Below are 23,886 nucleotides of genomic sequence, written 5' to 3'. Positions count from 1 at the left end.
TCTCCAACTGGACAGCTGACACTTAACAGAAGTAAACCTACTGCGGTCAGCTGATGCTTATGACCATGACACTTTGTGACAGACTTGCTGTTCCTCATTGTGGTAATTAAGCAAGGACTACCACTATAGGTGGTATTCAGCCGATTCATACCGGTTCGTGCGAACTGGTAGCGGAAATCGCAGATAGGCTCGCCTACCTGCCCCGGCTCTATGCTGTCCGATTTAGGGATGTTTTCAAGGCCAGGCGCATGCATGTAAGGCCTGCCACATGTGGGAAAGGCGCACACGAAGTGAGCATGTGTGTGTACAGCGAACGGTGGTAAGTATATTGGAAACCCACTGCTGACTACTGGTAAGCATTCGTGTTGCGCTTCAGTGGATGTTTGCTTCTTCTTAACAGGAGGGTCTTTTGACCTAAAAGGTCACAGACAAAACAGTACAAGAAACTTCCCGCAAGCTTACCTGTTGCCATGTAGACTGGGAATCCGGAACCGTGTCTGAGGAGAGCTCCGTGGTGAGGAGGTTCTACCACTTCAAAGAAGAGATCCTCAGCAGCAATGGGCCCATCACTCAGTGTCAGTTTTATTCCTTAACCATCCAAATATAGAGATGGAGAAAGCAAAATATATTTAGATGTTTAGCCTCTGATCTCCAAGGGAACTGCAATTTGTAAGCAGGTGAGAAGAGCGTGGATAGGGGAGTCGGTGGCATTTCGGGTATTGACGTGTTAAAACACCTGAGTCATAACGTTGATCAAAACGTCTGGTATGCTATTGAGCAATAACAGTACAGGTAGTCCTCAACTTACGACCATTCGCTTAATGACTTTGGAGTTGTGACAGATCCCCCAAAAAGTGTTAAGCCCTGGGGAAATCAGGAGATTCAGGCAGTTCAAATGAGTATAATGATTTATTGCAAGCTTAAGCTCTCTGCAAGAATCTGAACTACTGACAGTCAAGGGAAATGAGTGGGAGATAAGAAAGGCACCGCCTGCCCCACCACATACATCGGACAAACCAACAGAAGAATAAGTGCACGCATTGAAGAACACAAAACTCAGTCAAAAAAGAGGAACCAACTTCTTCCCTGGTCCAACACTTTAAAGTCACAGGACACGATATTGACTTTAAAAAGACCAGAACTATCGCCAAAACTGAACACTTTAACAACAGAATAATCAGAGAAGCCATTGAGATAGAAAAACGCCCACACAGCATGAACAAACGAGATGACACCTCCCGCCTACCAGCCATTTGGAAACCCGCCCTTATTGACAAACGAGTCCCTAACACGAGGAATGACACCAGACCCACACTCACAAGGTCCACAAGGATGTCACCACCGACATCCACCCAGAAAGCAGACCCAAACCCACACTGATCATGAAGCATGACCAAGGACCAGAAGCCAGACCGCAGGTGCAACATTAGCCATTTCAAACCCCTCCAATCCATACATGCAGCAGACTGACACCCACTATGAAGATGTAGCACGACCACGAAACCAAACAACAACACTGCAGCTCACCAGCTCAAATCCCAACCCAAACAGGACACACCCCCAGCCAATCAGAGCACAAAAAAACCCCCATCCAATCAGAGCACAGCCAAGCTCCCACCCAATCAGTTCAAACCTCCACTAGCAGTTAAAAGGAAGAAACAGCTGCGATCAAACATTGCTCCCAGAAGCACGAAGCTGAAGCCTGAAAATGACGAATGAGACTTCGTCGAAACGTCGCCAAGGCACTTCCAATTTTACGCGGGAGAAAACCCGAACAACCAAAGACCTATATACAAACACCCGTGAAAACCTCAGAAAATATACATATATATATATATATATATATATATATATGTGACCAAAACTGGATGATAATGAACATCACTATTCAAAATCATTATATACACATCTGAAGTTGGATTCATTGATCGAATATTCCCTTGGGAAACCAAAGAGGGCTGCGTTGGTTGATATTTTTCTGTTTAAATATTGCCTTGATGTGTCAGCCTAAAACAAAAACTACCATAGCTAAGAGCTAGATCACCCATTATGCTTCCAAGCGAAAGGATTCAAACTCACAAGGATCCCATGCAGAGTTATGTTTCCAGGTGGATTTCTTCAATTACGTTTTACGTCTTCCTCTCTTCGCTGATGTCCATAGCAAAGTGGGTTCCCAGACCGTTTTTTGATCAATGTTTAATTCCTCTACTGAACATTCCGTTCCTGGACTGGTGCCAAGTAATTTATGGGAAGTCCCCTAATTGAACTGCTACCGTTTATGAATTATAAATATAGTAGTGCGTACTTGAAACCCATTGATGAACTAGTCTTGTTTTTTTTTTCCTTACCAATGGCAGCTCTGCCTCCTTGGCTGACCTCAAGCACCGGAGCAGTAATCTGGAACAACGGAGGCTCTACATCCGTGGAAAGTAAGTGGATGGTAAAGGCCATCTCAGGACTTACATGTTCTCCATCCGACACTGAAAGAAATGACTGGAGTGAGTATGTTGCATAGAAGAATCAGGCTTCAAATTATTCCTTCCTTATGTGGAGGTGAAAGATCGGCTGAACTCTAAAAGTTTGGTGTTGTGACCTGTCAGCCGCCGGCCACTCTGGCGGCTGAATCAGAGGAGGAGGTGGACTGGGAGTCGGGGACAGCATCAAGGCAACCTGACAGCTCCAAAGGGGAAGAGGGAATGGAGCTGCAGATACAGAGACAAGAGGTGGCTCCCAGATGGAGAGTCAACAGACCCCAGGTCCGGAGATGGCTGATGAGGAAGAGGAGGAATAGCTGGGTCCTGTGCCTGACTCACGGATGTGCAGAAGGAAGAGGAGAGGAGAGCAGTGGGACTCTATGGGCCAGTCCTTGGGACGGAAGAGCCACCGTTGCTAACTAAACCCCACCTTAGCTCTTGGGATAAAAGGCAGGGGGGCGGAGACAAATAGGTGTGGCAGACAACTATTCATCTTCCTGTCAACCACAGATAGTCCAAACTTCTGAATCCTGTCTGGAACTGTATCGGAAGTCTTCCTTGGAATCTGCGGTGCTGAGAGACGAGCGCCCCTTCGGAGCGTGTGTATGTATGTCTCCGCTGCTGGAAAAAGAGCGGGCGCACCTTCCATGACTTGCATTATGAGTGTGGTGAGAGAGACTCCTCGTGTGTTGGAGCCATTTCAGGGGGAAAAGGAGCGAGCTTTGCTTTCCACAGGCACTTAAGAGACATTGTTAGCCTGCCGAGAGAGAGCAAGACTCATTTTCCGGGGTTGCTGGCACTCCTAATAAAGGGAACGTTTAGGTAAAAAAACCACGTGCTCGTCATGTTTGGGAACTGGGTCAGAATAGTTGGGCTTGACTCATAAAGCCTCAGTGTTAGCCTTCCCAGTTAAACCAGACAGGAAACACGGTAAGATGAACTAATTCTACTTTATTGTTAAGGCTATATCCAGAGGTTGTATTCAGCCGGTTCTCACAGGTTCAGGCGAACCGATAGCGGCGAATGTGCCCCAGCTCCAAGTCGTGCTATTTAGGTACATTTTTGAGGCTGGACACATGCGCAGAAGGTGTGAGAGAGAGAGAGAGAGCAAAGCGCAAAGGTAAAGGTAAGTAAAACCCACCTCTGGCTATATGAACAGAATCTTGCAAGTCTGAAAGTACAAATCTCTCACCGTCACTTTTTACCACCTGATAAATTAAGATGGATCTTTTCTAAGTTTCTTTCTCTGCCTCTTATTCAGTTGCAAGATCCTTCCCGATTTAGCTGATCCTTCTTTAGAGGCAACCTCTACTTCCCTCTTGCAAGGCCCTTCTCACATTATACCCAATAACATTTTTTTTTTAACACAAACACACATCAACATACAATGCACTTTTTCTGAACAGAATATTGGCCAGGTTTCATATTCATACAACTTTTGATTCTCTCCCAACACATCTTATATGCTTACATTAATATTTTGTCTCTCATTTTTATTTTCCTTCTTTTATTTATATTGTATATCTCATCTTGCCCTTCGCCCTGAATTCTAATCGTTTATCAACTTTACTCTTCCCGCCCCCTTCTTACTCCCTTTAGATTAAACCCTTTATTTCCCAGTTAGTATTTGTAATCTTTTGTGTATACTACTTATCAAACATCAGAATCAGTCATATATTTACAATTCATATAATATTAGCCATGGTCAAAAAAGAAAAGAAAAAAAAACTCAGTTTATCGTCATAGTATTATTTCTAATGTTTTAAGTAAATTTCATAGTTACATTTAAAGACTTTTTATAGTCATTAACATTAAAGGGGCTCTAGGCAAGACCACACAGCAAAATTTCCAGGTTTATCTGACTAGGTTAGCTGACTAGGTTCTAGTCCTGCCTTAGGTATGAAAGGCAGCTGGGTGACTTTGGGTTAATCACCAGGAGATGGTGAGTTCTAGTTCCACTTTAGGCATGAAAGGCAGCTGGGTGACTTTGGGTTAATCACCAGGAGATGGTGAGTTCTAGTTCCACTTTAGGCATGAAAGGCAGCTGGGTGACATTGGGTTAATCACCAGGAGATGGTGAGTTCTAGTTCCACTTTAGGCATGAAAGGCAGCTGGGTGACATTGGGTTAATCACCAGGAGATGGTGAGTTCTAGTTCCACTTTAGGCATGAAAGGCAGCTGGGTGACATTGGGTTAATCACCAGGAGATGGTGAGTTCTAGTTCCACTTTAGGCATGAAAGGCAGCTGGGTGACTTTGGGTTAATCACCAGGAGATGGTGAGTTCTAATCCCGCCTTAGGCACAAAAGCCAACTAGGTAAACTTTGGGCTAGTCACTCTCTTTCAGCAAAATTCACCCCTCTTGTTTTGTGGGGAAAATAAGAGGAGAAAAGAACATTGGGTAGGTTCTCTGCCTCGAGTGATTTATAAAAATAACAAAGGTGGGATAAGAAATAAATTGAATATTATCTAGTTTTTTCTCCCTCCTTTTTCCCTCCTTGGGGACCGGAACATCGTTTGCTCCCCATTGCTCCCCATTGCTGGTTCTTGCCACAGCCTGCCATAATCACCGCAATTGCTATCTGCGGTCGATTTCTTTTTTCCTCAGTCGCTTCTCCATCTGGAACTGAGAGATGGCTTCCACAACTTCATCATTGGCTCTGTGGCTTGTTAGGGCCATAAATGGGCCCAGGACTAAGTGGGCCCAGGACTAAGACCATAAATGGGCCCAGGACTAAGACCATAATCGGCTGGCCTTAAGGAGGAGACATGGATGGCATGAGGGCATGGACGTCGTTATCTCAATTTGCGTACTGTACGGGGCTTTGTCCCGTAACGGTGCGCAGCCGGGAGAGTGTGGGAGACCTTTTCATTCTTGTGGTCCCACGGACTCCTACGGACTTGGACCCATATGGTTGGCCATCTTTTATGGGCCCTTGGTGATCTTTGTTTACGACGGATACATCTCTGAACGGCCTAGGATGGACACTTTTACCGCGACTATCTGGACTATCGCTCCATGAGATATACACCCGCCGAACTACTACGATTGCGAGGTTCCCCCGCCTCGCAAGAATGGCCCTCCAAGTTATCGAGGGCCTACCTCAACGAAGGGTCTTGGGACCCAGAGAGGTGGCACGCGAGCAAGAAGAACTTATGGGGTTTTTTAAATAGATTTTTTAATAAGGGGTTTTTAAGGGGAGGGAGGGATTTGACGGGTGGGGGTGAAAACCCGTCGGGGAGGGATCCAGCCCCTGTGCTAGTTCGCGGCACTTTGCTATCTTGTCCGAAGGCGGCGGGGGAGGGCGATGTTCCAGGTTCAGAGGGCTTTTCGATCTGTACGGTAAGTGGGAGGGGCAGATATGGCGGGGGGGGGAGGCCGTATCGAGAGTTGGGAGCACGTGTTCGATGTCTAAATGCGATCGCGTGCTCCGGCCCCCCAGCCCCCACCCGTTCCTCAGGTGGCCATGATCCTCAGAGCTTGGACCTTCGGCTGATGTTGTGTAATGCCCGGTCCGTGGTTAACAAGGCCCCTGATCTGCGATCTTATTCAGGCGGGGTCCGGACCTTATGGGCATCACGGAGACCTGGTTGGGCCCAGAGGGGGTTCCCTCGTTGAGATGTGTCCTCCAGGTTTCCGAGCATTTCATCAGCCGAGGGCCCAAGGTAGGGGTGGGGGTGGCGGTTGTCATTAAGGAAGATCTAGAGCCGAGGGAGGCCACTGTTCCTCAGATTGCCGGCTGTGAATCCCTCTATGTGCGGTGGGGCCATAGGAGCCAGTTGGGCTTGTTGGTCGCGTACCTGGCTCCTTGCTGCGTGACCACAGCCCTGCCAGAGCTGTTGGAGGTGCTTGCCGCTGTGGCGGTTGAGACCCCCAGACTTATTGTTATGGGGGACTTCAACCTGCCGTCAGTTGGCTTGTCATCAACGGCAGCTCGGGAGTTTGAGGCTTCCATGACGGCCTTAGACCTGACTCGAATAAATGATGGCCCTACGCACATGGGGGGAGGCACGCTGGACTTGATTTATATCTCTGGTCAGTGGTTAAATGATCTGGTACTAGATGATTTAGTAACAGAACCAATGTCATGGTCCGATCATTTTCTCCTTCGCCTTGACTTCCGAACCGCCATTCACCATCGCAGGGAGACGGAACCTATCGTTGGTTCCGTCCCAGGCGCCTGATGGACCCTGAGAGGTTCCTGACGGAGCTTGGGCCTTTCCTGAGGATCTGGCCCACGGCACGACTGAGGAACTCGTCGCGGCCTGGGAACAGGCGCGGCGGGGCCTTGGACCGTGTCGTGCCTTTGCGGCCTCTGACCCGGCGTAGGTCTCGTTTGGCCCCTTGGTTCTCCGAGGGCTGAGGAGATGAAACGCCGGCGAAGACGCCTAGAGAGCACTTGGAGGTCCAGTCGCTCGAGCTGATCGGACACTAGTTGGGTCCTATACTAGGACCTACCTAGTGGCAATGGGGAGGCGAGGCGTACCTCCGCCTCCACCCTCATTGCGCCGGCAGATAACCGCCCGGCCGCCCTGTTTTGGGTGACCCGCTCCCTCCTTCATCAGGAGGTGCGGGATGACCCTTTGCAGGGACGCGCCGAGGAGTTTAGTGGTTATCTATCGATAAAATCGCTCAGCTCGGGACGATCTGGACCGAATTTGGGATGATCAAGCGGGGAGAGGAGGCACGTCTTGTTGAGTCTGTTTGGGATCAGTTTGATCCTGTGGCTCCGAGGCGTGGACAGGTTATTGGGGAGGCTCCATGCCACGACATGTTTACTGGACCCGTGCCCTTCCTGGCTGGTACTGGCTACTCAGGAGTGACACGAGGCTGGCTCAGAGGATTATCAATGCTTCTTTGTTGGAGGAGTTTTCCGCCGCCTTGAAAGAGGCGGTGGTGAGACCCTCCTTAAGAAGCCTTCTCTGGACCCAGCTATTTTAAGTAACTATCGTCCGATCTCAATCTTCGCTTTGTTGCGAAGGTTGTAGAAAGTGCTGTGGCTCGACAGCTACCCCAGTACCTGGATGAAGATGTCTATCTGGACCCGTTCCAGTCCGGTTTCCGACCCGGATACAGCACAGAGACGGCTTTGGTCGCATTGGTGGATGATCTCTGGAGGGCCAGGGACAGGGGTTATTCCTCTGCTCTGGTCCTGTTAGACCTCTCAGCGGCTTTTGATACCATCGACCATGGTATCCTGCTGCGCCGGTTGGAGGGATTGGGAGTGGGAGGCACCGTATATCGGTGGTTCTCCTCCTATCTCTCTGACCGGTCGCAGACGGTGTTGACGGGGGGGCAGAGGTCGACCGCGAGGGGCCTCACTTGTGGGGTCCCGCAGGGGTCGATCCTCTCGCCCCTGCTGTTCAACATCTATATGAAGCCGCTGGGTGAGATCATCAGTGGCTTTGGGGTGAGATACCAGCAGTACGCTGACGACACCCAGCTGTACTTTTCCACCCCGGGCCACCCCAATGAAGCTGTTGAAGTGCTGTCCCGGTGTTTGGAGGCCGTACGGGTCTGGATGGGGAGAAACAGGCTCAAGCTTAATCCCTCCAAGACGGAGTGGCTGTGGATGCCGGCATCCCGATTCAGCCAGCTGCAACCGCGGCTGGCTGTTGGGGGCGAGTTATTGGCCCCAAAGGATAGGGTGCGCAACTTGGGTGTCCTCCTGGATGACCGGCTGTCGTTTGAAGATCATTTGACGGCCGTCTCCAGGAGGGCCTTCCACCAGGTTCGCCTGGTTCGGCAGTTGCGCCCCTTCCTTGATCGGGATGCCTTATGCACGGTCACTCATGCGCTCGTTACCTCTCGCTTGGATTATTGTAATGCTCTCTACATGGGGCTCCCCTTGAAGTGCGTCCGGAGGCTTCAGTTAGTCCAGAACGCAGCTGGTGATAGAGGAGCTGCACGCAGCTCCCATGTAACACCTCTCCTGCGCAGGCTGCACTGGCTACCTGTGGCCTCTCGGGTGCACTTTAAGGTGTTAGTCACGACCTTTAAGGCGCCCATGGCTTAGGACCTGGGTACTTACGGGACCGCCTACTGCTACCACATGCCTCCCACCGACCCGCACGCCTCACAGAGAGGGACTCTCAGGGTGCCATCCGCCAAACAATGTCGGCTGGTGGCCCCAGGACGGGCCTTCTCTGTGGGGGCCCCCACACTCTGGAACGAACTCCCCCCGGGCTTACGCCAGATATCTGACCTTCGGACATTCCGTCGCGAACTGAAAACATATCTTTTTATTCGCGCGGGGCTGGCTTGAATGAAATTTTAAACTTAAATTTTTAGCAATTTTAATGGGGTTATTGGTTTTATGGTAAATTTCTTAAATTTTTCAGGCTCATTTAATAAGTTTTTAACTGATTTTAATTTTGTATATTGTATATTGTTTTTTGTTGGTTTTATTCTGCCTGTACACCGCCCTGAGTCCTTCGGGAGAAGGGCGGTATAAAAATCAAATAAATAAATAAAATAAATAAATAGTTGGGTAATGAGGTATCTGTGAGCAAATAACCAAGCTTAGAGAGCATCAAGAACTCTGCAGTGTTTGATCTATCACCAAATCTCCTATTTCAACACTACATTGCATGTTTATTAGGTGGTCCTGGGGTCTTCAAAATAGATAGAACGAAGTATAAATACACACCTTGAGTGATGTGCAACCAATATCCACATACCTGTAAAACGAAAGTTAATCGATTCTGGAAGACCTAAAGGAGATAAAAAGATTAGGAAAGCACAATTGTTTGCAGCATGGAGAATCATACAATATAAAACGAAATTGATCCACTACACAGGTATGATATCACAAAGAATTTTTGGAAGGGGAAAGACACAAGGCCAATTTCCAGTATTTGGAAATCCCGACTGCATTCTCAGTGGATGTGAGGCCACCGTTTTTAAGATAATTAAGACAGAAAAATAGTTTTCTATTCAGATGAAAGTTTCAAAATTTGTTTTTATTTTTAGAAGCAAAATGTGGTAGGGCCTCCATGAGTTAGAGCAGGATGTCAAACTCAAGACCCACAGGCTGGATCCGGACTGCAACGGGGTTGGTTCCAGCCAGGGGTGAAATGATCCAGGTTCGGACCGGATCACCCGATCCAGTAGTGATGGTGGTGGGTGGTTCGGAGAACTGGTAGCAAAAATCCCTGCCCTCCCCCGCCCAGCTAAGCTGCGTGCTTATCAGCGAGTTGTTTTTTTTACTTTTAAAAGCATTTTTTCTTCAGCCGAAAAAATGCTTTTAAAAGTAAAAAAAAAAGCCTCTGATGATCGCGCAGCTGGGATCGTCAGAACCTTTTAAAAGCATTTTTTCTACAACCTCTTCAGCCGAAAAGGTTGTAAAAATGCTTTTAAAAGGTTCTGATGATCAGGCAACTCAGCTGGTATCGTCAGGACCTTTTAAAAGCATTTTTTTACAACCTCTTCGGCCAAAGAGGTTGTAGAAAAAATGCTTTTAAAAGTAAAAAAAAAAAGTTGGCCAGGCCCACCCAGTCACATTCCCCCCCCACCAAGCCACACCCACAGAACCGGTAGTAACAAATTTTACATTTCACCACTGGATCCAGCCTGTGGAGCCGTCCCTTGTCCACCCAATGCGAAGAGAAAAAATCAGGCCAGCATGACTTCGGCCCCGTCTACCCAATGCAAAGAGGAAACATGCCAATAGTTTGGGGAGTGTTGTCAAACTAGCCACGCCCACCCAGTCGGCCACGCCTACCCATCACCCCCGCCGAGGTCAACCACGGTCCTGATGCGGCCCTCAATGAAATTGTGTTTGACACCCCTGAGTTAGAGGATGTCCTAAAACTAGAAATTCTCCAGTCTTCTGCGTCTCCAACAACGTTTCTCAACACAGTGATCAGTGGTGGGTTCGCCCCAGTCCGGGAGAACCGGTAGTGGCAGCGGCGGGAGGCTCTGCCCACTCGCCTGGACATCTTCACGGACACTCTGCGCATGCGCAGACGCCATCCGCGAGCAAAACGAGCACACTTGCACTCACAGTTGCGAACCAGTAGCGAAGGTAAGTGAAAACCACTAATGACAGTGATGGAACACAAGTATGGCCATTCCTACTTCCAAATTCCATGTTTACTGCCTGATTCACTGGAAGGACAGAAATCAACCACGACAATGTTGAGAAGGACAACAAATCACCTCTTCCCGTATATTTTTAAGCTCTCTAGCGTTTCCAGTTAAAAGTTCTTGCAAAAAGAACAGCTGGATAAAAGAGTCTCTAAAGGCCAGGTTCTATCCTTCCTCGGGTTTTTTTAGATAATCGATCTGCCTCTTTATTAAACTCCCTTCTCTGTCTTTTCTCTCTTTTTCTTCCAACTGAGATTTTCACAAATGATTTTTTTTTTATAAAGAGAAGCTTTTTTAGAACTGGGCTTTGGAATTTCAAGCACCCTGATAATCCGGTCCTAGTTATTAGAGCAGGGCTCTCCAAACTTGGGATTTTTATTTAAGACTTGTGGACTTCAACTCCCAGAATTCCCCAGCCAGTATGGTCCCAAGTTTGGAGACCCCTGTAGTAGAGTAAGGTGACACATTTGCACTATTATAAAAAGGCAGCCAATGAAGACAGGTAGTCCTCGACTTACAACAGTTCATATAGTGACCGTTCAAAGTTACAATAGAAACTGAAAAATGCGACTTATGACCATTTTTCACACTTACAGCCGTTGTGGCATCCCTGTAATTGCTTCTTCAAGCTGGTGTTTTCAGCTTCGTGCTTCTATGTGCTTCGATCACACATTGCTCCTAGAAGCACGAAGCTGAAAACACCAGCCTGAAGATGACGAATGAGACTTCGTCAAAACGTCACCAAGACACTTCCAATTTTACGCGGGAGAAAACCTGAATAACCAAAGACCTACATATATATATATATATATATATGTGTGTGTGTGTGTGTGTGTGTGTGTGTGTGTGTGTGTGTTCGGGTTTTCTCCCGTGTAAAATTGGAAATGTCTTGGCAACGTTTCGACGAAGTCTCATTCGTCATCTTCAGGCTTCAGCTTCGTGCTTCTGGGAGCAATGTGTGATCGCAGCTGTTTCTTCCTTTGTGCACAAAAAAACCCCCATCCAATCAGAGCACAGTCAAGCTCCCACCCAATCAGTTCAAACCCCCACTAGCAGTTAAAAAGGAAGAAACAGCTGCAGTCACACATTGCTCCCAGAAGCACGAAGCTGAAGCCTGAAGATGACGAATGAGACTTCGTCGAAACGTCGCCAAGACACTTCCAATTTTACGCGGGAGAAAACCCGAATAACCAAAGACCTACATACAAACACCCGCAAAAATCTCAGAAAACAAATATATATATATGTGTGTGTGTGTGTGTGTGTGTGTGTGTGTGTGTGTGTGTGTGTGAAGCCTGAAGATGACGAAGCTGAAGCCTGAAGATGACGAATGAGACTTCGTCGAAACGTCGCCAAGATACTTCCAATTTTACACGGGAGAAAACCCGAATAACCAATGACCTACATACAAACACCCGCGAAAACCTCAGAAAACAAATATATATATATATATGAATATATGATCAATGCAGTGTCCCTGGAATCATATGATCACTAATGCTCAATGATGCGCTTAACAACGGTGGGAAGAAAGGTGGTAAAAGGGGGCAAAGTTCACTTCGCAGAGATCTCACTTAACAACATAAAAATCGGGGCTCAATTGTGGTCGTAACTCAAGGACTACCTGTAGTTATCCAAATGAGTTTTGAAGGATTTGCGGCTTTGGAGAATGCAGCTTCTTGGATGCTTCTGATGACATAAACTTGACTACAAATTCCTCAACTTACGACCGCAATGAATTTCCACCATTAAGCAAGGTGGTTGCTGAGCTCGTCCAATTTCCATGGCCTTTTTTCCCCCCACCACTGATAAATGATTCGCTGCAGTTGTTAAGTGAATCAGGCAGTCATTAAGCAAATCTGGTTCCCTCCCCCCCACTGATTTTGCTTGCTGGAAGATGGCTGGGTTGGGTCACAAATGGTGATCACACAAGACTCTGGGACACTGCAACTATTGTGACTATATGCTGGTTGCCAAGAGCCCAAAATACGATCGTGTGATAACGGGGATGCTACAATGGCTGTAAGTGCAAGCATCCGTTGTAAGTCACTTTTTTTCAGCACTGTCGTAACCTTAAGTGGTCACTAAATGAACGGTTGTAAGTCGAGGACTACCTGTATACTATCCTTAAGCCAGGATAGTACTCTAGAATAGGGGTCTCCAACCTTGGCAACTTTAAGACTTGTGGACTTCAACTCCCAGAATTCTCCCAGAACTCTGGGAGTTGAAGTCCACAAGTCTTAAAGTTGCCAAGGTTGGAGACCCCTGCTCTAAAAAGAGTGCAGAGAAGAGCAATAAAGATGATTAGGGGACTGGAGGATAAAACATATGAAGAACAGATGCTGGAATTGGGTATGTCTAGTTTAATGAAAAGAAGGACTGGGGTACATGAGAACAGTCTTCCAATATCTTAGGGACTGCCACAAAAAAGAGAACTAAGAACTAAGGAGAACTAAGAACTAAGGAGAAATTTCCTGACAGTTAGAACAATTAACCAGTGGAACAGCTTGCCGCCAGAAATTGTGAATGCTCCAACACTAGAAGTTTTAAAAAAGAGATTGGACAGCCATTTGTCTAAAATGGTATAGGGCCGTGATGGCGAACCTATGGCACGAGTGCCAGAGGTGGCACTCAGAACCTGTGGGCACTTCCGGGTTCCGCACTTTGTGCACATGCACGAAGACCAGCTGGCCGGCACGCATGCATGCGACGGAACCTGGAACAAAGCAGCTGGCCATGCATGCATGCATGTCGTCGCTAGCTGCACTTCCGGGTTTTGTCACGCGCATACGCGAAGACCAGCTGGCCAGTGCACATGTGCGCAATGGAACCCAGGAGAGAGCGGCTGGCTGTGCACGCATGCGCTCCGGCCAGCCACACACTCTTTCAGGTTTTGGTGGTCCGGTGCATACATGCTCCAGTATCGGCACTCAGTGCCAAAAAGGTTAACCACCACTGGTATAGGGTTTCCTGCATAAGCAGGGGGATGGACTAGAAGATGTTTAAGGTCCCTTCCAACTCTCCTCTCCTCTCCTCTCCTCTCCTCTCCTCTCCTCTCCTCACCTCTCCTCTCCTCTCGCCTCACCTTCTCTCCTCTCCTCTCCTCTCCTCTCGCCTCCTCTTCTCTCCTCTCCTCTCCTCTCCTTTCCTCTCGCCTCGCCTCGCCTCCTCTCCTCTCCTATTCTATTCTGGGAAGATGGGAGATAAAATGCAGTTCTGGTCCAAGCTTCAGGATCTTTGGGGATCTTATTTAAAAACAATTTTAACAACAGGGGGGGAAAAGTCTTTTTAAGTACCTTAGGCCTGTTTATAGCAAAGGCTGACATAAAATACATCTTTAAAATATGAAAAAAAAAATGAGTACTTTTGAAAAATGTCCGGCTTTCAGCTTTTGGCAGCTCGTTTCAATACAGCTCTCATTCATTTTGATGGATTATGCACCCCATGTTTCGGCGCTGGCAGGCTAAACACAGCAGGTAAGGCACGGAAGTTCCTATTGGAAGATGGCTTTGTAGGTTTGTTCCTTTTGCAGATGTAGAAATAGCAGCTTCTTGGACTGTAACGCATCTAAGGTGTGACATCTAAGCAATGCCTATTGGTGCAAGCAATTTGATAGGAGCCGGGGGAATTTCAGGAGCAGATGTTAATTCATGAACTGATACTAATCTGATGATTAGTGGCATAATTGTTGTAAAATTCCGTTGTGAAACACACACGGCCCCACAAATCACCGATGGCCGTATATTAGACAGAACAGGAAAATTATAAGTGGGTTGCACTGCAAGGCGGAATTAATATTCCCCCAACAAACTGGAATGGATTGCCATGTCACGAAGATGCTGGTGCTCTAATTATTCTTCGTTATTTCCTTTTGTGGAGTCCTAAATTTCAGGATATTGTACTTGGCATAACCTTTGCTACCAAACAGAGGGGTCAAGAGAAGCATCGTGTTCTGCATTCACCAAGCATCCCTGAAAAATGAATCTAAATGACATTTCTGTCCTAAGACTAACATTTTTAACATTCTATAACGTAAGACTAAATGCCGTAACACTTCTTGCACCAAAAGGCGAGATAGGAAACAATGGATGGAAACTAACCAAGGAGAGAAGCAACCTAGAACTAAGGAGAAATTCCTAATGGTGAGGGCAAAAATGTTAAGTCTTATGACCTTTTTAACATTCTAACATGACTAAAATGCCATAACATTTCTTACACCAAAAGGCAAGACAGGAAACAATGGATGGAAACTAACTAATGAGAGAAGCAACCCAGAACTAAGAAGAAGTTTCCTAATAGTAAGAGAAACAGGCTGTTTCCTGCCTCCAGAGGGCCTCAGGGGTGGTGAGGAAGGCCCGTTTTTCTCTCTCCCTAGCCTCCAGAGCCTTTCTAGGAGTCTGGGGAGGGCAACCCACCCACCCCCACTCCTGGTACGCGATGGCAAAAAGGTCCGCCATCACTGGTATAAGGTCTCCTGCTTGAGCAGGAAGTTGGACTAAAAGACCTCCAACTCCCTTCCAACTCTGTTACTCTATGTTGTATATCTCTAGGGCAAAAGCATAACATATTCCCACATCATTTACCCTTATCATAACGCTTTGTTTTGAGGATGAAAAACATGTCTTTTTTGGCAGAAGATTTTTAAGATATCATAGATCCTTACCAGGCATTTGACCTAGTATCTTCCATGTGCTTCATTGGTTTCCTTATGGCTGGGATTGTAGACCCTTCAAATATTGTTAAAATCTATTGCCCAACCTTCCCACCATTATCTAGATCAGGGATGTCAAACTCAATTTCATTGAGGGCCACATCAGGGCTGTGGTTGAGGGCTGGGTGGGTGTGGCCAACTGGGTGGGCGTGACCATCTTAAGGCCATTCACTGAGCGTGGCTGACTGGGTGGGCGTGGCCAGCTTGATGCCACTCCCCAAACTGCTGGCATGTTTCCTCTTCGCACTGGGTAGACCAGGCCGAAGCCACGTTGGCCCGATGTTTCTTCTTTGCATGCACACCCGCCGGGAAGGGGTAGACCAGGGGTGAAATCCAGCAGGTTCTGACAGGTTCTGACAGGTTCTGGAGAACTGGTAGCAGAAAATTTGAGTATTTCGGAGAACCAGCAAATGCCACCTCTGGCTGACCCCAGAGTGGGGTGGGAATGGAGATTTTGCAATATCCTTCCCCCAGGAGTGGAGTAGGAATGGGGATTTTGCAGTATCCTTCCCCTGCCACGCCCACCAAGCCACGCCCACAGAACCAGCAGTAAAAAAAATTGGATTTCACTACTGAGGTAGACTGGGCTAAAGCAAAGCGGGCCATCCCCTTACATTTTTCAGGATGGCCACATGGGCCAGATCCAGTGGTGGGATTCAGCCAGTTCGCACCACTTCGGGAGAACCGGTTGTTAACTTTCTGAGCAGTTTGGCAAACTAATTGTTGGAAGAAATTATTAGGGCAGAAAATCGGTTGTTAAATTACTTGAATCCCATCACTGGCCAGATCTGATCACATTGTGGGCTAGATCCGCCCCACGGGCCTTGTGTTGGACACCCCTGGTCTGGATCGATGTTTCTCAACCGCAAAAGATATGTGGCCTTCAACTCCCAGAATTCCCCAACCAGCCTCTCCACTCGTCTTAAAGTTGCCGAGAAAGTTATGGAGTTATGGAAGGGAATCTATGAATGAGTGCTAGTCAGTGGGTTAAATTCTTACCAGCAAAGGAGAATTCCATCAGCTCCTTAATGTGCGATGCAGCACTAGGTGGACGATAGACAATTTTGCCAGTGTTGATGTCAGTTTGGGTAAAAGAGGCTACCGGGAAGAATGGTTTATCTCTGTGTTCCACTATGCCTGTTACAAAGGAGAGAGAGTTTATTTATTTCATAGCTAATCTCAATAGACTATAAACAATTTACAATTGTTAGGTAAGTAAGTACAGCAGTCAAATATTATACATGAATTCTAACGAATATGCTTTCTATAAGATTGCAGTTATGTTTTTCCAATGTACTGTTGATAGGGCCATAACTTCACAGTGGCTTTGTCCACAACACTTAAACCTATGTTTGCTTAATAATTTTTGAACCTTCAACCAGCCATTCCATCTTGCTTAATGCTTGTTGATAAACGTGGCTGGCTAGTTTCTGATTAACTAGTAAAGATTTCTATGGACTTTATATAATAAATAACAGCAGCAAGAATTGTTTTTGCGCAAAATTGGAAAGCAGAGAAAATACCCTTGGAAGGAGAAATTATTAGGAGAATTTTAGATTGTGCATAGAAATGAATAGATTAACCTTGATGATTAAAGAAAGAGGATTCAGAATATTTTAAGATATGAGATAAATTCTACCATTGGTTACAAAAAAGGTATAGAGAAGCAATGGATAATTATGTAAGAAAAATGGTATAATTAGAATAGTATAATTGTAGAAAAATGGTAATAGTTTAAATTGAAGTGAAGAAAGAAGAAACAATAAAAAGATGGAGCCATGAAGAAAACACCAAGATATTGCACGGAATGAATGACTGATGTACTAAATGTTTGTTTGTTTATAAAATAATTTTTTTTAAAAAAGATTTCTGTGGACTTTATATGAGGCTAATTAAAACTCAAAGCTCGCGATACTCGTGGCCACCGAAATCTCTATTATGGAGCTTGTAAATACAAGTCTTTGGAACTTGTAAAGTTTACTTCAAACGTGATATGAATAATATGCCCTGCGATTCTTCCCCAGTTCAGATTTTAATCCCATCCATAGCGTTCTCTTCCATTCAGCATCTGACGTTCAATAGTCCTGCAGAAACCACCTACAGTCCTTCACCATTCTGAGACGTGCAAAAAGGAGGTATGTGAATTTAAATTTGCACTCTATTTCCTAGTTTTGAAGGGTAGCCATTTTGCTTAATCCAAGCCTCTCTATTTAGCAATAGCAATAACACTTATATACCGCTTCATAGTGCTTTACAGCCCTCTCTAAGAAGTTTACAAAATCAGCATATTGTCCCCAACAATCTGGGTCCTCATTTTACCGACCGCAGAAGGATAGAAGGCTGAGTCAACATTGAGTTGGTCAAAATCGAACTGCTGGCAGTCGGCAGAGTCAGTCTGCCAAATTGCATTCTAACCACTGCACCACCACGGTTCCTTCGACACTACAGCTTTGACCAAAGAAAGTTCAATGATTTCCCAAGAACTTTTTAATTTACAAATATGTAATTTATAAATACTTTCAGTATCCTTCAACTGACCCTCCCCGCTGCTTGGTTACAAGCCTACCAATTTCAGTTTGAAAAAGAATCACATAGAAAAAAAATTATATATGAAATGATCTTGCCTTGATTTGGAGGCAACAGGACAGTCACGTTGTACGTGATTTCTTCACTTGGAGTTTGCGAGTTGACAAAGGATAGCTGATGGGGTTGAATAGGTGTCACACGATCTTCTAGTGCCTGAAAGATAGATATTCAGATAGATAAAGGTGTACTTTATATACTATCTTGACCTTTTTTTACTACCTTCGCCTTATAGATGGCGCTGGTGTCGGAAGCATCAAGGCCCTTCCAGGTTGAAAGGGTCAGAAGGTGAGATCACAGTTGCCTAGGGGATGCCCAGTTGGGGCAACCTTTCATGTCCCTGGCAGGACCTGGAGCAAAGGATGGGAGCTTACCCCTCCCTGCAGCAGCACTCGGGTCTCGAATGTGCGCTTGCTGTTTGTCAACCCAGCGTCCTAACCACGCGAGCGACAATGCTCCTCAGCTGGTCCATTAAATATACAAAGCCTGTATAATCCATTATATACACGAAGTTTGTTTAGTTTAGTTTAGTTTAGTTAGATTTTTATACTGCCCTTCTCCCGAAGGACTCAGGGCGGTTCACAGCCATAATAAAAAATAATACAATGTACATAGTAAAAACAATTATAAAAATCTTATTAAACATCAGGCCAGATTAAAACTATTAAGAACATAAAAACCCCAAATTAAATCAAAATATTAAAACTGCTAAAAATTTATTTAAAAATTTCTATGCCAGTCCTGCGCGAATAAATAGGTAGGTCTTCAACTCGCGGCGAAAGGTCCGAAGGTCAGGTAGTTGTCGTAGTCCTATAATTCTCTAATAAAAGCATATTGTGCAGCTCTGTTATCAGTGACCCCCAATAAAGAAATATGCATTCTTCGAGAAATATAATTCTGAACTTACCGTCATGTGAAAAGAAGATCTGGCGGAGGACACAGGTGACGCCAGGTGAGGTGGTAAGATGGCAATGTTGAACAGGTGGGTCTCAAGATGGCTCTGTGGAAAACCTGCACCAGAGACCTGCAAATATGACATTACACAAAGGAAACAGAGGCAGTGAGACTTTTATGCATCATGACAGATAGGTTCCTAGCAGGGGTGAAATGTAAAGTTTGTTACTACCGGTTCTGTGGGTGTGGCTTGGTGGGGAGGAAGTAATGTGACTGGGTGGGTGTGGCCAACTTTTTTTTTTTTAAAGCATTTTTTCTACAACCTCTTCGGCCCAAGAACTTGTAGAAAACTTGCTTTTAAAAGCCTCTGATGATCATTCAACTCAGCTGGGATCGACAAAGGAAAAAAAAGCTTTTAAAGGGGTCTGACGATCCCAGCTGAGTTGCCTGATCGCCAGAACCTTTTAAAAGCATGTTTTCTACAAGCTCTTTGGCCGAAGAGCTTGTAGAAAACATGCTTTTAAAGGTTTCTAACGATCCCAGCTGAGCCGAGTGATCATCAGAGGGTTTTTTTTTTAACTTTTAAAAGCATTTTTCGGCGGAAGAAAAAATGCTTTTAAAAGTAAAAAAACAACAACAACGTCTGATGATTGCATGGCTCAACTGGGGCGGGGGGCAGGAATTTTTGGTACTGGTTCTCCAAACCACCCACCGCCATCACTACCGGATAAGGCAATCCGGTCCAAACTGGGAGCATTTAACCCCTGGTTCCTAGTGCAGTTATGAGATTGCTGGAGCAGAGAGATTACAGATTTGTTGAACAATCATTTGAATTTACAACAGCTTGGGAAAAAGTAACTTACGACCTGCATTCGCACTTACAACTGGTGCACTACCACGTGGTCACATTCACAACTCAGACTCACATTTATGACCGGTTGCAGTATCCTGCACTGACGTGATCCCGATTTACAGCCTGCCCCCCACCCCCCACAATTTGCTGGCTGGGGAATTCTGGGAGTTGAAGTCCACCAGGCTCAAAGTTGCCAAGGTTGGAGACCCCTGTTCTAGTCCAATCCCTGGCTCAAGCAGGAGACCCTAAACCAATGGATGTCCAATGTCTTCTTAAAAACCTCCAGTGTTGGAGCATCCACAATTTCCGGAGACAAGACGTTCCTCTATTAATTGTTCTGTCAGGAACTTCCTTAGTTCTAGGTTGCTTCTCTCCATGATTAGTTTCCATCCACTGCTTCTTGTCCTGTCTTCAGGTGTTTTGAAAAATAGGTTGACACCCCACCCCCTTCTTTGTGGCAGCCCTTAGATGGATTGTATAAACCAGGGGTGTCAAACTCGATTCCATTGAGGGCCGCATCAGGGTTGTGTTTGACCTCGTGGGTGGGGCATGGCCAGGGGGCATGGCCAGCTCGACATCACTTGAGTCGGGGTGCCTGTGGCGGCCCAACCACTCTGCCAGCGAAAACGAGCTCCTGAGCTCCATTTTCGGCTGCGACAGCCTCCTGAAACCCTCTGCGAGCGAAAACGGAGCTCAGGAAGGCCACCCTCGGCCCTCCTGAGCTCTGTTTTTGGCTGCAGCGGCCTCCTACAATCTCTGCCGGTAAAAAGAGAGCTCAGGAGGGCCACTTGCGGCCTTACCGAGCTCCATTTTCGCTGACAGAGGCACCGCGGTCCAGTCCTTCACTGTTTCCAGAGTGGCCCCACGGGCCAAATCTAAGCACCCCGCGGGCCAGCTCTGCTGTTGTGACCCAGGCCCAAGTAGGTAGTAATAAACTTAGTCCGTGGAAAAACAAACTTTATTCGAACAGCTGGGAATTACTTCATTCCCAGAGTCATTCAATTCAAAGTAAAACAAATGCCTCCCAACACAAATTCCTCAGTTATCTCACAAACCTTAGTCCAATTAGGCAAACTGCCAAAGTCCCTTCCTGGTAAACGTCCAGAAGCCACAAAAACAAAGACGTACACGGAGCAGAAGACAAAGCTACCAACATTGTTTTCTGGCAAAGCTGAAACATTGGTCTGTTTTAAGCCTTATGGGAGGGGCCAATCATCTCTTGGCCCTACTTCCGAGTTGTCCTCTCTGCTTGAGATACTCTTGCCTTCTGGCAGCTCTTCTCATGCGTGCATTAGGAACAGGCTCCTCCCTCTGCCTCACTACTATCAGTCTCTGGAGGCTCTGGAGTCCGCACCTCACTTCCCGATGGCCCTGGCCTCACCTCAGCCTCATCGCTGTCCGACTCTGTTGCCAGCTCTGCAGCCTGCTGACGGACCACAACATCTGCCTCCAAGGCCTTGAGTTTGAACCCCTGGTATAAACCACCCTCATTTCTCTGGAGTGTGCGGCTACAATAAATGCGATGCATTACTAATAAATAAATAAATAAAGATCACCGTAGTGCCTTATCAGAGAGCATCCTACAACCCACACACAACCCACGGCAGATAAGTGGCAATACCGCCAATCCCCTGAATCGATAGAAGACTTCAGAAGGGCCGCCCCAAGGAACGACAGAGAAATCAATAAATGGCAACACGATGTGAAAGAAATGTAGCGTGGAATATTTCCTCATTCAAAAAAGAAGCCAGAGATCTCAACCTATAGAGTTTCCTAGACTGCCGTCAAGGTTCGGTCAAGCGGACCCTTGGGGGGAAAAGTCCATGGAAAAGGAAACAACAGATCTGTAACTGAACTTGGGGAAGATCTATTCTGCGAGCGGTCGCTGGAAACGCAGTTCCCAGAATATTAATAAAAAAAATCATCCATCTGCATTTTCTCAGCGGTCACTAGCCATTCATCTGCAGCCTGACAGATAGGTTATTGTTTTGTGGATATACACAGCTTCACTCCAAAGCCCTACACACACACACACACACACACACACCAAGAACACACACAAAAGTTTAACTACACAATTATTTCCACAATCGCAATATGGTTCTTCAGAAAAGCCCAAACGTGCAACCTTCCCTTCCATCATGCTACAAACTGAAAAATGCATACAGGACAACCACAAGTCCAAGATCAAGTCTCAGAGTAGCATAGAATTGGGATTCTTTATCTGGGAAACTGAGGAACAAAAATGTCACAAGAATACTGTAAAATATAAGGCTACCCCACTCCTTGTATTATTATTATCCGGGTTTCTGGTGCGCATGCGCACTTGACAATCAACTGACCTTTGTGCGAGCGGCAGTGCCGGAAACAGGAAGAGCTGGTCTTCCGTTTTCCAGCATGAGCATGCGCGCCGGCCAGCTGATTGGCACATGCACATGCGCGGCAGTAATTTGAAGACTTGCCGGCTGGCCGGCACACATGCATGCGCCAGAAATACATTTTCCAGCATGCACATGCCCCCTAGGCAACTCCTCTTCCTGGTCGCGGCCCAGACGAGGGCACGCACAAATGAAGTTCTTCCTTTTTGGTACTCGGTGTCGCCCACGCGCACTATACAATTTATACCATCTATACCATCTCAGACAAATGGTTATCTAATCTTTTCTTTAAAACTTCCAGTGTTGGAGCATTTACAGCTTCTGGAGACCAGCCGTTCCACTAATTAATTGTTCTAACTGTCAGGAAATTTCTCCTTATTTCTAGATTGCTTCTCTCCTTGATTAGTTTCCACCCATTGCTTCTTGTCCTGCCTTCAGGTGCTTTGGAGAATAGCTTGACACACACACACCCCACTTCTTTATAGAAACCCTTCAAATATTGAAATATTGCTGTCATGTCACCCCTAGTCCTTTTCATTAAACTAGACCAGGGGTTTCAAACTCAATTTCATTGAGGGCCGGATCAGGGTTGTGTTTGACCTGGGGGGTGGGGGGGCGTAGTGTGGGGGGGCGTGGCCAGGGTAGGCGTGGCCAGCTCAACATCACTTATGTTGGGGGCACCTATAGTGGTCCGAGTGCTCTACCGGAGAAAATGGGCTCCCGAGCTCCGTTTTCAGCTGCGACAGCCTCCTGCAACACTCTGCCAGCAAAATCGAACCTCGGGAGTGTCACCCACGGCCCTCGCGAGCTCCGTTTTCAGCTGCGACAGGCTCCTGCAACCCTCTGCCAGTGAAAACAACGCTCGGGAGGGCCGTGAGGGCTCTGTTTCCCTTGGCAGAGGCATCACAGGCCAGTCCTTCACTGTTTCCAGGGTGGCCTCACGGGTCAGAACTAAGTACTCTGTGGGCTGGATCTAGCCCCGGGGCCTTGAGTTTGACACCCCTGAACAAGACATATCCAAATCCTGGGCTGTTGGTCTGAGCTCTGAGCTTTACAATTTGGGTTTCCAAACGTTTTTTTTTCCTTTTTTTTTGTTTACATTTATACCCCGCCCTTCTCCGAAGACTCAGGGCGGCTTACAATGTATAAGGCAATAGTCTCATTCTATTTGTATATATATATATTTTTTTTTACAAAGTCAACTTATTGCCCACCCAACAATCTGGGCCCTCATTTTACCTACCTTATAAAGGGTGGAAGGCTGAGTCAACCTTGGGCCGGGCTCGAACCTGCAGTAATTGCAGGCTCTGTGTTCTAATAACAGGCTTCTCTATTGCCTGAGCTATCCCGGCCCCTGAATGGTTTCGTCACCATTCGAGGAGTGCTTTGCACACAGCACATCAGTGTGCTTTGAATTGTACCCAATACCCCATTCCTGCAACCGTTCTTCCTATGTTTTAGCCTCCAATCCTCTCATCCTCTTTGTTGCTCTTCTCTGGACTCTTTCTAGAGTCTCCACATCTTTTTTACATCATGGCAACCAAAACTGGATGCAGTATTCCAAGTGTGGTCTTACCAAGGCCTTATAACCAAGACCGAATTAAAGCATCTGTGACACTTAACGATGGTGTAAGGTACCTGGAAGCGGAATGAGTCACTCTCCGTCTCGGCTCCAGAGTGTCTGTACCAAATGACACCTTCGTTGATGTCCTGTTGGGTGAACGTGGTTGTTGGGGTGGCTCTACCTCCAGTGGCCAAAGGCTGCCATCCTAATCCAGCATCATCGGCAGGCATGGGAACCAGAAACACCACTTCACCTAGGAAAGGGCAGAGAAAAAGACAGGAGGACACTTTGAGGAGGTGAAAGTTAGGAGTTTTTCAAAATTTTGATACTTTGACGGACCA

General features: G+C 46.6%; 1 protein-coding gene across 1 annotated transcript in view; it reads right to left on the bottom strand.

Annotated features, from left to right (window-relative positions):
- Window positions 1–23,886, bottom strand: part of FRAS1 (Fraser extracellular matrix complex subunit 1) — a 548,508-nt gene that overhangs the window by 125,580 nt on the left and 399,042 nt on the right. Inside the window, exons 30-36 of the mRNA XM_058193082.1 lie at window positions 23,620–23,798; window positions 18,764–18,880; window positions 17,898–18,012; window positions 16,273–16,410; window positions 9,155–9,187; window positions 2,349–2,480; window positions 463–588 (exon numbers count right to left, since the gene is read on the bottom strand). Coding sequence (XP_058049065.1) covers window positions 463–588; window positions 2,349–2,480; window positions 9,155–9,187; window positions 16,273–16,410; window positions 17,898–18,012; window positions 18,764–18,880; window positions 23,620–23,798 — 840 coding nt within the window. The remainder of the gene's footprint in view (window positions 1–462; window positions 589–2,348; window positions 2,481–9,154; window positions 9,188–16,272; window positions 16,411–17,897; window positions 18,013–18,763; window positions 18,881–23,619; window positions 23,799–23,886) is intronic.

This window comes from Ahaetulla prasina, chromosome 8 (assembly GCF_028640845.1).
Source record: "Ahaetulla prasina isolate Xishuangbanna chromosome 8, ASM2864084v1, whole genome shotgun sequence".
NCBI lineage: Eukaryota > Metazoa > Chordata > Lepidosauria > Squamata > Colubridae > Ahaetulla > Ahaetulla prasina.
The sequence above is the reverse complement of the archived record's forward strand: the minus strand, read 5'-3'. Positions and strand labels throughout refer to the sequence as shown.